The 14650-nt window shown below is 32.4% G+C and overlaps 1 protein-coding gene across 1 annotated transcript; it reads right to left on the reverse strand.

Annotated features, from left to right (window-relative positions):
• Nucleotides 1-1838: 1838 nt before the first annotated feature.
• Nucleotides 1839-11587, reverse strand: LOC127735035 (uncharacterized). Its single transcript, XM_052245122.1, has 6 exons — nt 11505-11587; nt 9357-9456; nt 8757-8965; nt 7132-7258; nt 4660-4866; nt 1839-2798 (listed from the first exon to the last, which is right to left on the reverse strand). The coding sequence occupies exons 2-6, from the start codon at nt 9448-9450 to the stop codon at nt 2659-2661; spliced, it is 777 nt and encodes a 258-aa protein (XP_052101082.1). The 5' UTR covers nt 9451-9456; nt 11505-11587; the 3' UTR covers nt 1839-2658.
• Nucleotides 11588-14650: the final 3063 nt, after the last annotated feature.

Consider the following 14650-nt stretch of genomic DNA (forward strand, 5'->3'; position numbering starts at 1 on the left):
CCGCCTACACTGTGCCCAGCACTCTAGACCACTCGGCCACCTAGACTGAACTAAAAATTCAGCTTTCGATGGCCTAGTGTTACTTTTCCACGTCAGTAGAATCTAGAACTGTAACACAGTACATGATATATAAGGCATGAAGATGGAATATATAATTATATATAAGTACATCTAAACAAGTGACAACAGATCCATCCATTGGATCACCAGTGAAGGTGAAACACGGCTGAAAACACATATTATATTCATAATTACTCTAAATATCAGCTCAACAATGTTAAATCTGCAAATTTGCAGAACACTTGTTTAGAAGTGGAAAGGTAACACTAGGCCATTGAAAGCTGAATTTTTAGTTCAGTCTAGGTGGCCGAGTGGTCTAGAGTGCTGGGCACAGTGTAGGGGGTGTTGTCTCGATATCCCAATAGCATGAGTTCGAATCCCGGTGAGGTGAGAACAAAAATTTGCCACCCCTAACCTAAAATCCTGGATCTGCCCCTGTGGACCAAACCAATTTTAACTGGTTTTTGTCCAATGTCTGGCGACTTTGGGAATGACTGTCAAATCAAAATTGCAGTATAATATGGTCAACTACACATGATGGCAAACAATCCTATGAGGTATGAGCGCTTTCTGTCAAATGGTCTCGGAGGAGTAACATTCACAAGGTTACACTATTACAATTCACCAAAAAAAGTCAAAGTCCCACAACTCCTGTTTAAATGGTCAGATCAAAATATGATCAACTGCACATGATGACAAACAATCCTACAAAGTGTGAGAGCTTTCTGTCAAAAGATCTGAGGAGTTGTGTTTACAAAATGACACTTTACAATTTAAAAAAAGTCCCATAACTCCTGTATAAATAGTTTGATCAAAATGACAGTATATGGTCAACTACACATGACAGTAAGGTGTCACTCCTTCAACCCTTTATTCATGTAATTTGTCATATTCTATTATAACAAAGGTATTTTTTTCTGAAGTTAATTTAATAATGGATAAGCTTATGACAAAGTATCAAAAGGCTTGCACATTTCATGGCATTCTGTTTGGAAATCTGTAAAATAGATATAAATATGGCGACCATACCCCTTCCAGCTTTCCTTCGTAAAAAAATCCCTAAAGCAAAGCTTTTGTCCACGCTAGATACAAATCATAGGCAATAACTGAACTTGCCCAGGTTGTAAAATTCCTGAAAGACTTCAACTGAAGTACAAAGCTGGATTATGGCAACCCAGCCCATCCTCCCGTCTATTTCGTAAATAATTACCTACAGCAAAGTTTTTGTCCACATTCGATACAAATGAAAGGCAATGACCTAAGGCTGCCATGGCAAAAAGGCCCAAGTGGGCAATTCAAAGAGGGAGTATAAATGAGTTCAAAGTTGATGTATGGTTACACTTCCTGCTCCCAGCTTCAATTTGTAAAAAAAATCCCTAACCGGTTTGTGAAATAAATACAGTTAAGTTGGCCATACATCTGGTCTTTTTATGAAAAAGGATCATCTTACAAATTTTTCAAGCTTTTCACCAAGTTTGTGATAGAAAAAATATTTTCACAGATCTTTCAATCTTATCAAAATATATAACAAGTTCATCTTACAATTCACTTAGTTGATAAGTTTTGTCTGATTAACTGTGTTGAAGTTTCAAAATGGTAAATACAATAAATCAGCTTTATTTTCATAATTTATTACTAATTTACATACTATATACAATTTTTACAAGTGTATTAAAAATAAACACATGAAACACAAATAAATGATAGAAAGTGAAAATAAAACCATTTAAAAGTAATTTTTACAAATCCTTATTTCACCTGATACCAAAGAGATCATCTTTTAAATAAAAAAAGTTTTTTTCTAAAAAGAAAATTTTAAATTTTGGCCTGATTTACCACTCAACTAGCTATAGAAGTTTTGTAATTAAGTAGATTACATCTACTGGTTCAAGATTATGCTAACAATAAAACAATTAAATTTATGTTGTCCTGTCTGTGATAACTCCAAACAAATCATGAGATGCCAACTTTCTGGTGGCAAGTCACTATGTGTCTGGAAAATCATAAACTGACTGCTCTAGATATGAAAGTTTCCTATTATCAAACAGTAATAGAGCAGAATTTGCATATAAATTGGGTTTACTAACTTACGATCTTTATTTTATTTCATTTATCTATCAAAAAAGGGGAGGGGAGTTTTTTTTTAAATTATTCAAAACTGTAAATGCAAAATTTGTGCTCTCTACAAGTTACAAGCTAGAGATAGCCATTTATCTACCAAAGCATAATCAGTTGATAAACTATAAAAAAATAAAAATAAATGAACAGTCTCAAAATGTCACAAAGGACAGAATTTTGACAGCAGTAATACACACATCATAATTAAAGCTTTATAAAATAATCTTCTTTCATTCCTTTTCCCTAACAAAACTCACTTTCTCACTTAGACACAGCTATACACATTCATTAAATATTTACATTGCAGAAATGTTTGTAGAAATATAAAATTTCAATCTATCATAGCAACCTTATTACATCACGACTAACAGATAAGTTGAGTATTGCAAAACAAATGCCCAAGTTCAGATTTAATATTCTGTTGTTATATTTAAATCGTGGATCCCGTAGCAATTCATGAAAGAAAATGTATATGCATGTTCACATTCCTTCCTTGAGTTGAAGAGGTCCAATGTTCGGCAGTAAGTCTATAGAATTGTCTAGAGATATTGAGGGGAGAGGTACATCTTCAAAATCTTCTGGTTCTAATAAATCTTCAAATCTAATTTCATCTGAATAATCTGAAACAGAAGATTAAACAGAACATTTAAATTTTGCACATCTGCAATTCAACTGATGATTCTTAAATATTTTGTCTACAAGTTGTTTTTCTTTCCAATGTCACAGATGCAATGAATCAACCAACACCAACTATCCCCAACTTATCAAATTTAGTTCATCAAGTTAATTTTTCTTTAAAAAATAGGTTTTGAGGTAAATATTACACAGCTATCAATACCAGTCATCAATGTACTTACATATTCAATAAACAAATTTAGTGATGTTGAAAATGAGATGACAACAAGAAAATAAACTGTTGACACACAGACTGTCTTGCCTGTATATAATTTTGATAGTAAAATACAAATGTTGAAATTAAAAAAGCAATACTTTTACATGTAAATTATGCAAAATACTAAAAGTCAAAGAACAATGACTTGAAGGAACAGAGAATTAAATTCTGAGTTATAATATATGTCAATGCCAATACAACTACCGATATATACTAAATATCATTGACTCATCATTAGTGGTTCCCCATAATAGAATAGAGAATGGAAACTGGGAATATGTCAAGAGAGGCAACAACCCGACCAAAGAGCAGAAACAACATAAACTGACCTAATCAAAAACTATACAAAAGTTTTAAAGTCACTAGACCATAACTAAGGGGCAGGGGCCAAATAGTCTCCATGGAAATGAGATGTACCAAAGCTTATACAACTGCATATAAAATAGAAATGACTTTATCATAAGTGATTCCCCTTAAGGATGCATTCTTCTGACGTTTCAGTCTCGTTGAAATCTCGTTCTGGAATTATTTCCAAAACATGTGATACAAGTGGAAAATATCAATGAATTTAAAAAATATTATAATCAAACTTAACTCTGTGAAAAAATTGTGTATTTACAATAAGTAGTTTTTGAGTAATAAAATTTTAAAATTTTATAACCAATCAAGTCAGTCTCATTAGCCAAAATGTTGAGAAAATGGGTGAGGGGTACAAGAAATGATTTTACCAGATACATGTACATCCCATATAATTTTTTTCTTTTCAAATTTCTTAGATATGTATTTTTTCAATCATTTATAACAAAGAAGTTGAAATAATATGCTTTTTGTTCTAGAAAAAAAGAGAAAAATCCCAAATTTACAAAATTGACAATATGGTAAATTTGACACGAAAAATCAACAAAATTTTATAAAACTTTCTTATATTAACACCTACCCATAGTTTTTTTAAGTTAAATTTATTCAGATTGGTCCACTTCATCTTTAGTGAAAGTATGAAAAAAAGTTTAATTGTGAAACTGTGATTTTTGTCATGATAATAGCCCAAAAATGGATGAAAAATGTGAAAATCATCAAAATTGGGTCCTTTCAAATGGCTGTAACAAAAAAGGAAGTACACCACCATATGATTTTTTCTCCACTCATTATTTTTTTACAGTCATATTAACCCAAAAATCAGGTTAAGAAAAAAAGTTTAATTCTAGACATTTTTGGCTCCTCAGAGGTGTACATCCTTAAGCTGACCCAATAACAAACTTTAACATGTAAACTATACAAAAGTTTCAAAGTCAATAATAGACCATGACTGAGCCAAATAATATCCATGGAAATGAGATGTGACAATGCTTATAGTTATACAACTGCATACCAAATATCATTGATTTACCCTTAGTGGTTCCTCTTAAACTGACCTAACTTTTTCAAATTGTTTATTGCTACCGATGGAAACAGCATACCTAAGTCACGCTTTTTGACCGTGTCAAGGTGAAACAAAAATTGATGGTAAAAATTCAGTTTTTTTATTCATGATCCCACACCATATAATAAGCCATATATAGCTCTAAAAGTTTAAGAAAAATGTCCGATACCTGATTTTTCTGTTGAATATTTAGCTAAAGATGCTACCATCATTCTATCTTCTTCCTCCCTCATCCTTTGCCTCTCTAACTTCTCTTCTTCCTCATCACTTGAGTCAGGCAGTTCCCCAAACAAACAAGGTGGTCTCCAACGTACTAACTTATTAATGTATGTACTAATTCTGTCAGCTTTTGGCCAAATGTCCTCAAAATCATCCTCTAAATACAAATGATATAACAATGTAATAATTCACTTTTCAATCTTTCAGATCACTGTCTTAAATATCAATTGGATGACAATGTATTTCTTAATTTCTTCAGATTAAAATCAGAGACATAAAAAAAATGAAGCATTGTCATTGTTGTCATCCAGCCAAATTTTTAGCTACTAGTCACATTTATTCTGATCTCATTTGTAATGTTTTTTTCTTTATACAAACTCTGCAAGACATTTCATGACTACCATTAAAACTTTGTGTGATTTTGGCCCAACAAGAAATTAGGTGGTAGGATAAAGTGTCTATAAATAAAAAAGAGAGAAAAGATACAATGGCACAATCTAAAATCATGTCTAATAAAATAGACAACATAAGAATTGAAGTGTAGAATTTTTCATTATTATAACTAACCAAGAGTGCACATGCTGAAATGTCTCGCCTGCTTTACTTGAATTTTTTTTATAGTCTGTAAATGAAGATTTTACTTCAAGTATCACATACAGTAATCATTGTCAAGGATCCATGAAAATGAGGTCACGGTTAGATGAACTATTCCAGACAGACATGTACACCTTACAATAATACCATACACCAAATATAGTTGACCTATTGCTTATAGGAGAAATTAAACAAACATACCGTATATACTTAACCAGGAAGGTCAGATGAAACCTGCCAGTCGGACATGTACACCTTACAATCAGTTAACACACCAAAACTAGAGGCTCTAAAAGGCCTGTGTCGCTCACCTTGGTCTATGTGCATATTAAACAAAGGACACAGATGGATTCATGAAAAATTGTGTTTTGGTGATGGTGATGTGTTTGTAGATCTTACTTTATTGAACATTCTTGCTGCTTACAATTATCTCTATCTATAATGAACTTGGCCCAGTAGTTACAGTGGAAAATCTTTTGTAAAAATTTACAAAATTTATGAAAATTGTAAAAAATTGACTATAAAGGGCAATAACTCCTAAAGGGGTCAATTGACAATTTTGGTCATGTTGACTTATTTGTAGATCTTACTTTGCTGTACATTATTGCTGTTTACAGTTTATCTCTATCTATAATAATATTCAAGATAATAACCAAAAGCTGCCAAATTTTCTTAAAATTACCAATTCAGGGGCAGCAACCCAACAATGTGTTGCCTGATTGGTCTGAAAATTTCAGGGCAGATAGATCTTGACCTAATGAACAATTTTATCCTGTCAGATTTGCTCTAAATGCTTTGGTTTCAGAGATATGAGCCAAAAACTGCATTTTACCCTATGTACTATTTTTTAGCCATGTAGGCCATCTTGGTTCGCGGGCGGGGTCATCGGACACATTTTGAAAACTAGATACCCTAATGATGATTGTGGACAATATTGGTAAAATTTGTCTTAGAAGTTTCAGAGGAGAAGATTTTTGTAAAAGATTACAAAAATTTACGAAAAATGGTTAAAAATTTATTATAAAGGGCAATCACTCCTTAAGGGGTCAACTGACCATTTTACCCAGTTGACTTATTTGTAGATCTTACTTTGCTGAACATTATTGCTGTTTACAGTTTATCTCTATCTATAATAATATTCCCGATAATAACCAAAAACGACAAAATTTCCTTAAAATTACAGATTCAGGGGCAGCAACCCAACAACGTGTTGCCTGATTGGTCTGAAAATTTCAGGGCAGATAGATCTTGACCTGATAAACAATTTTACCCCATGTCAGATTTGGTCTAAATGCTTTGGTTTCAGAGATATTAGCCAAAATCTACATTTTACCCCTATGTTCTATTTTTAGCCATGGCGGCCATCTTGGTTGGTTGGCCGGGTCACCGGACACATTTTTTAAACTAGATACCCCAATAATGATTGTGGCCAAGTTTGGTCAAATTTGGCCCAGTAGTTTCAGAGGAGAAGATTTTTGTAAAAGTTTACGGACAAGGGAAGCAGGACGACAGATGCCAAGTGATGAGAAAAGCTCACTTGGCCCTTTGGGACATGTGAGCTAAAAAGGTGACCATTGTATTGATCCCATATACCAAATACATTTATCCTATTACTTATTATAAGTGAGTATTTCATATGAGAAAAAAACTCAATTTTTTTCAAGCAGTCACAGAACCATGAAAATGGACAAATGGACACATTGTTACAGAAGGCATCTGCATACAAGGTATGAAGCATCCAGTTCTCTAACTTCTAAAATATAAATCTGTAAACCAATTGTTTACACCGTTTACACCTGATTTGTCGCAGGCAAGACAAAATACCAACCTTCTTCTTTAGGAATGTGCATATGTTCTATATCCTCAACCAGTCTTTTGTGTACAGGCTCTGTCTTTACTGTAACTTTATTGGTACTTATCGACTTTTTCCTCAGGTTTTCATTCACTGACGGTTTCTGAAATATATTTCAAGCATTAATATTTTTTCCTCAGGTTTTGATTCACTGACAGTTTCTGAAATATATTTCAAGCATTAATAATACCTGTATGTATACATATCATTTATGATAATCTACCTGCCAGATAAACTACAATATATTAATTATGCATGCATTAATGTTATTTAAAATAAACTACGAAAACAATCAGATGTCAACGAAAGGTCTGTTGAAACAAACTGGAAATCTGCAAGTCATTTTGTTTTTTTTAACAATTTCCTTGCATAGACTTTTTAATCTTGTCTCATTTACTATTTCAAAAATACTGAGCTTTATAGGGCTAAAAATCTTTGCTATTCAAGAGACCAATGATGTATTTTGCCATACATAAAAATTAGTTTACTGTAGTATATTGTAGTAAATATCTTGGTAAACCTCATCACGGTTAAGAAATATTGATGAATTGATTATTTGCTTATTGTATAGTAGCAAATATACTTGAATTATTGAATGGGGGTTGGGGGATTTGATGGGTGGTGGTTATTTTAGACATATAGCCTTAATAATTATATGAAATAATCACTTTAAATTTTATGCATGGCGGGGTTAAATAAAAAATGCCTTCAAACACCCCACTACATTTATTTCTGGAATAGCCCTCTGCATATTCAGGACAAGCAAACATCCCCCTACATTTATTTCTGGAATAGCTCTCTGCATATTCAGGACAAGCAAACATCCCCTACATTTATTTCTGGAATAGCTCTCTGCATATTCAGGACAAGCAAACATCCCCCTACATTTATTTCTGGAATAGCCCTCTGCATATTCAGGACAAGCAAACATCCCCCTACATTTATTTCTGGAATAGCCCTCTGAATATTCAGGACAAGCAAACATCCCCCTACATTTATTTCTGGAATAGCCCTCTGCATATTCAGGACAAGCAAACATCCCCCTACATTTATTTCTGGAATTTTACAGGAGTTCTTTTGATTGCAGAGATTTTTCACAACATGGAGTATCATATCCAAACAGTTACAGTTCAAAAAACATGTCATAAAACTAGATAGTTCTGTGTAAAACCAGGGTTCTCATTAAGTATTTTTGTATGTAGCTTCCTGTTGCTCAGTCTTTAGTTTTCTATATTGTGTTTGGTATACTGTTGTTTGTCTTTTGGCCGTTTTTCATATTTTGCCATGGCGTTGTCAGTTTGTTTTCGACTTATGAGATTGGATGTTCCTTTTGGTATCTTTCCCCTCTCTTTCATAGAAGTGAAAATATAAGGGTAAGGAAATAAAACAAAATTTAGATTAATTCTTTTAATTTTGGCTTTGAGGAAATGATGATAACTGGACTCATACAACAATGTACAAACTTCAAGCATCTCTGACTCATCAAGTCAGAAAATAATGAGTGCTGACAGATTTTCATGAGTCCAGGACTCATAGACTCCTCTTAGTGAGAACCCTATATAACTGTTGCGCCTGATCCTTATCTACGTATCTACCATTACCTGCATTATATTACCAGATCGACCAGTCAGGGGCTGTATGTTAGTTGATTTCATTTGCAGCCCTTTGTTCTGTAGTGGAAGTACTGAAGGTTTCTGCATAGGTTTAAGACCAGGTCCATTATTTACTGCCTTCAGATCTCTGTTTACATCACCTAGGGCACGTCTAGGTGTGACAAGACTCTGCTCATTACCTTTATTGAACACCTTCCCTAAAAAATGTTATGACAAGTCATCAGTTAATTTCATATATAAATTTTTCAGACTAAATTTCTTCAATTTATTCATAAAAATTAGGTTCAATAAAAAATATTTTGCAAATATTTGTGTATTCATGTTTATATGATTTGTGCAGTATATTTTTTGTTTAATACAAAAATCCTCTTAGAACTGAAACTGCACATAATGTTGAAGTACCATATCAAATACAATGTTCTCAAAAAGAAAATTGTCATACAGACAGACACTTTTCAAAACTCTGTAAAATTTTACCATTCCATTTTTTGCCTTTTTTATTCATAAACCATGCAAATGATGTTAGGTACTTTTGTTTATCAATATTCGACTTAACCCATCACTTAATCTCTCTTTTATAATTCTTACCTAGTCCACCACCTATCTGTCCTTTATTGGGTCGGACTCCAAATGATCCTGCATTCTCTTTATCAACATATGGTTGGAAGGCAAGGGATGCCATAATAATCTGAAACACGTAAATTTATTACATTATCATATTTGCAAAATTAACAATAAAAGAAGAATGTGTATGAGGACACGAATGCCCCCGCTCAAGCCTTGCAATTTTCCAAGTTAAAAAGGGGCATAAATCTAGAACAGTAAATAACAAGCTGCCCAAATTCCAACTCTGTCTGCATGTTGTGGTTCTTAGCATTGTGTATGAGTTTCATAAAATTTGGATGAAACAAACTTGTTAGAGTGCGGAAACTGAAAAAATTGCAATTTTCCAATTCATAAAGGGGCATAAATCTAGAACGGTTAATGACATACTGCCAATATTCAAACTCTGTCTGTGTGTTGTGATTCTTAGCATTATGTATGAGTTTAATAAAATTTTGTTGAAGAAAACTTAAATTAGAGTGTCGAAACGAAAACATTTGCAATTTTCCAAGTTATAATGGGACATAACTCTAAAACTAACAAAATATGAACTCTATCTGTGAGCATGGTGAGTTTTAGTTCTCAGCATTATGTATGAGTTTCATAAATATGGATGAGGAAAACTTGTTAGAGTGCAGAAACGAAAACATTTGCAATTTTCAAAGTTATAAAGGGGCATAACTCTAGTACAGTTAAGTGACTCACTGCCCATATTTGAACTCTGTCTGCAAGTTTTAGAGCATTGTGTATGATTTCATAAAATTTGGATGAGTAAAACTTATGTTAAGAGTACGGAATGAAAATGTGAGGGAATGAAGAATGGAAAGACAGATGGTCAAGGGTAACACTTAATGATCCTGTTGTCTATGGCGAGGGGCACATTAAAAAAAAATAAATGCACTTAGTGCCACAAACCATTTGATTATGACTGCTATATTATGTGTGTTTATAGATATAAGAAGATGTGGTATGAGTGCCACAATTTGTAAAAGAAAACCATTATAGGTCAAAGTATGGCCTTCAACATGGAGCCTTGGCTCACACCGAACAGCAAGCTATAAAGGGCCACAAAAATTACTAGTGTAAAACCATTCAAACAGGAAACCAATTATATTATATTATACATTATAACTGAATTCAAACATCTCTTTCCATTATATAATAAGTACAGGTGATAACTGTATGTTTGTACTCAGACACTGATAAACCCACTAGTGATGTCACGTGGTAACATAAAACTCTAAAATATACTTATTCCCCTTTTGCCCCTAAGCAATAACTTTTTTATACATAAAAACTTGTTAGTTATTCATTTTATAAATAATCAAGAATAAATGAGATTTACTTCCATTGCGATTGATATAAAAATAAACGGAAAAGGTGTCCATGTGACACAGATGATGCTCTCACTTGCATATATATATATATATATAACGTTACAAAGGGACATAACTGAAGAACTGTAAAAGTGATGCAACCCAAATTTGATCTGTGTTTTGTGGTAATAAACATTGTGTTTAAGTTTCATAACATTAGGTTGAGGCAAACTTAAGTTAGAGAACGGAAACTTATTTTGGGACGTACTGACAAAGGTAACACTAAATGCCCCCTGTGCAGCTGAGGGGGTAGTCCAAATAATTATGACGTCTTGAAAGGCTATTTTAATTTATTCTGTGACGCCTTCCTACGTCGTCCAAATAATTATGACGTCTTGAAAGGCTATTTTAATTTTTTCCATGATGCCTTCCTAAGGCTTTTTTAATTTTTTCTGTGAGCCACCTTCCTACTCTGGACAGTAGGAGGGCATCACAGAAAAAATTAAAATAGCCTTTCAAGACGTCATAATTATTCGGACTATAGAGGGGGCATACAAACATTTCTGAGAAAAAGCACCAATTTGGAAGATCACATATCTTGAATATGTGAAACACTTTTGTCCTTAGACTAAAATACGTACAATAAATGGTATACAAGTTAAAAAAAAATATAAGTGTATGATGAAAAGCACCATTACTGGTCTTTACACTTAATAATCTATATTGTCCGAGTTGTAAACACAAATGTCATTTCCCAGTATTAAAAAATTAAGAAATATTCAGCATTTGCTGTTAAAATCAAATTAAAATACTGTACAATCACTGATTTTTTCGATCTTCAATTTTTGTCCTACTGATCCGCTAAGCTTGTTGTTTTTGAAGATGGCGCTGCTAAAAATATCAACCAATGAAATCAACGGTTTTGAAACAGAAGGTAAAATAATTTATGTACTGCATAACTCGAAGTCGGGCCCATATCGCGGAATAAAAAATTGTTATGTCGGATTGAAATTCATACCACAGGAGAAGTAGATCTGATAATACAGATTGCGTTTTACATGTTTTTTTAGAAGAAAATCACACAAAAAAGTGGACAAGTGTTTTGATACCTTATTGAAGAAAGCCATGTGGTTTCCTCAAGGATTTGTATAGTAAGAAGGTCTTACTATACAAATCCTTGCTTTCCTAGACTGTTTATGACGTCTTTACACTTAATCCATTGAATAATGTATACCGATTGATATTTTGCTGTAGATACATGATTATTTTATTAGTTGTTATTTACTTTCAAATAGCTTTCAGTAACTACGAGCATTATCCGATCGATACTTTGTGTCTTAGTAGTTTGTGTTCTGTATCGGCGATCTAATGAGTCAGGCCCTTTTCAAATGAGTTTCATACTTTGTTCTTTGTTGCCCACGCCTCTGTTGTGCTATTTCCAATAATATACTCATTACTGAAACGAATTTTATTGTTATCGGTGATTTTTTTATGTATCTTTTTAAATATTTGATTAAAAATTAAATAATTTGGATTGGATAACAGATACAGCGCATACATTATTACTACCCATTGTCAGTATCCAATTATATTTTTATAACAGTGTCAACCATGACGGGAAAGGGTCGGTATTACTTATTTTTTTGCATGATTGAAATATGATTTGTTTAAGAACATTGCCGTGAACAGCATTAAATTGAATAATATTAATCTTTATTTAAAGAGGATAAACCAATTAATTTTCACTAATCTTAATTACTTGGGGACCTCGTAAAGTAAGTACAAAATGCTATATACATTACACAAATAATAGATATAAGAAGATGTGGTATGAGTGCCAATGAGACAACTCTCTATACAAGTCAAAATTTATAAAAGGTCAAAGTTCGGTCTTCAACACGGAGCCTTGGCTCACACGGAACAGCAAGTTATAAAGGGCCCCCAAAATTACTAGTGTAAAACCATTCAAACGGGAAAACCAACGGTCTAATCTATATAAAAAACGAGAAACGAGAAACACTTATGAACCACATCAACGACAACTACTGAACATCAGATTCCTGACTTAGGACAAGTGTAAACAATTGCAGCGGGTTTAAACGTTTTAATGGTACCAAACCTTCACCCTTATTTGAAACAATAGTGTACGTAACGTTAAACATAGAAAAACACACTATAAAATATCACTTGAAATGGCTTAACTCAATCAAAAGACATATATTAACACCAGTGAATATACACCGAACAAATAAATTTGATCTATGATACAATGCAAATACAAAATAAATAAACTAATTAGGGAAGAATATTTAAAGTAACATGTTATACCGCTGTGAAATGTTAAACAATCTAAAAAAAAACAATATACTTTAACAAAAATATCAGCCATTTGCAATTACTTTTTAAACACAGGTAAATAAAAATAATTTTGTTGTTAGGTATACGTGTACAGTTCAAATAGAGAAAGGAAATATTTTTACAAAATAAATAATTTTGATGCTCATAGTACGAAGAAGTGAAAAATGATAGTAATACCAAACACTTATCAAAGCTGGTATATAGACCAGATATAACCCTGAATAACATTAAATAACAAAAAAGCATTACAATTAGTATCAGCAGGTCATAAACAAGAAAGTACAATTTGAGAGTACTCGCAGTTACTGACAGCTAGTTAAAAGCCAAAAACAATTAATAATAAAAAAATCATGCATCAGAGAATCTTTGTATCTATGAAAGAATTTATTAAAAGTTTTACGTAATTTATGGTTACGAAATCCCTGACTTCATAATTTACCAGTGATTATGTTCGTTAAAATCTATGACATCACTACACACACGGGCATAACGAACGAGTTGGGATTTATAAACACCGTATGATGGAGCCAAAGGAACATCGCCGTCTAAAAAAGGAAAATTAACAATAGGGAATGAAAAGTCGTCTCTTTTGTCGTAAATTTTAGTATGGAGTTTTCCTTTAGAGATTGAAATATCCAAATCTAGAAAAAGACAACTACTGCTGTTTATGTTAGATTTAGTTAAAGTAAGTTCTTTTGGGTAAATTTCTGTAGCATATTTAGAAGACTCTGGATTATTTAACGAAAAAATATCATCTAGATAACGGAAGGTATTGTTGAATGTATCAACCAAATGTAACAATGACGTGTCTTTACTGAGTTTGATCATAAACTGAGATTCATAGCAATACAGAAATAAATCTGCTATTAAAGGGGCGCAGTTAGTGCCCATAGGAATACCTACTACTTGTCGATACACTTTATCGCCGAAACGTACATATATGTTGTCCAGGAGAAAATTTAAAGCTTCAATCATATCTTCACATTTCCAGTAAGTGTATCGAGCATACTTTCCTTTTTCGTTACAGAAAAAAGCTTTAAACGAGTTAAAGCAAATAAATTTGTAATGATATTTTTCAAAATGCATGGATATTGAGAATCAATGATAAAAAAGTAACTACGTCTATATATTTATTCAAGATAAAAGGCATGAATTTGACAGGTACAATATATTACAATAGCGCTAGACATAGTTTATAGACACTAACTGATTTACATGTTTACTAAAAAATTGAATTTAAAAAATAAAATTATGAAAATTGTCATGATATTTTGATAATACGTCACATTAAATTATATCACGTCAACACATAAAATTAGAAAACAGCAAAAAGCAGAACAGACTCCCGATTAGAATAAAGATGTCATCAGAAACTTATATTCTACACGAAACAAATAATGAGAACAGCTTACAATCAGAATAATTTATGTCCAACTTTTAAACCGTTGCGTCACCAGCCGACTAAAAAACTTTATCACACTCCATATTTTTTGTTGTTGATAAGCCTAAAAGAAAGTCAGAGCAACAATTTAAAGTAATACATGTATTATTAATAGATATAATGAGCTTTTTTTGCTATGTCGTATACTATATATATAACACACA

Source organism: Mytilus californianus, unplaced genomic scaffold (assembly GCF_021869535.1).
Source record: "Mytilus californianus isolate M0D057914Y unplaced genomic scaffold, xbMytCali1.0.p SCAF_3, whole genome shotgun sequence".
Lineage (NCBI taxonomy): Eukaryota > Metazoa > Mollusca > Bivalvia > Mytilida > Mytilidae > Mytilus > Mytilus californianus.

Coding starts and splice junctions, on each gene's coding strand:
- LOC127735035 (XM_052245122.1), bottom strand. CDS start 9,450: ATGGCATCCCTTGCCTTCCAACCATATGTTGATAAAGAGAATGCAGGA. Junction 8,966..9,356: donor ACAGATAGGTGGTGGACTAG/GTAAGAATTATA, acceptor AACATTTTTTAG/GGAAGGTGTTCAATAAAGGT. Junction 7,259..8,756: donor GATCTGGTAATATAATGCAG/GTAATGGTAGAT, acceptor AATATATTTCAG/AAACCGTCAGTGAATGAAAA.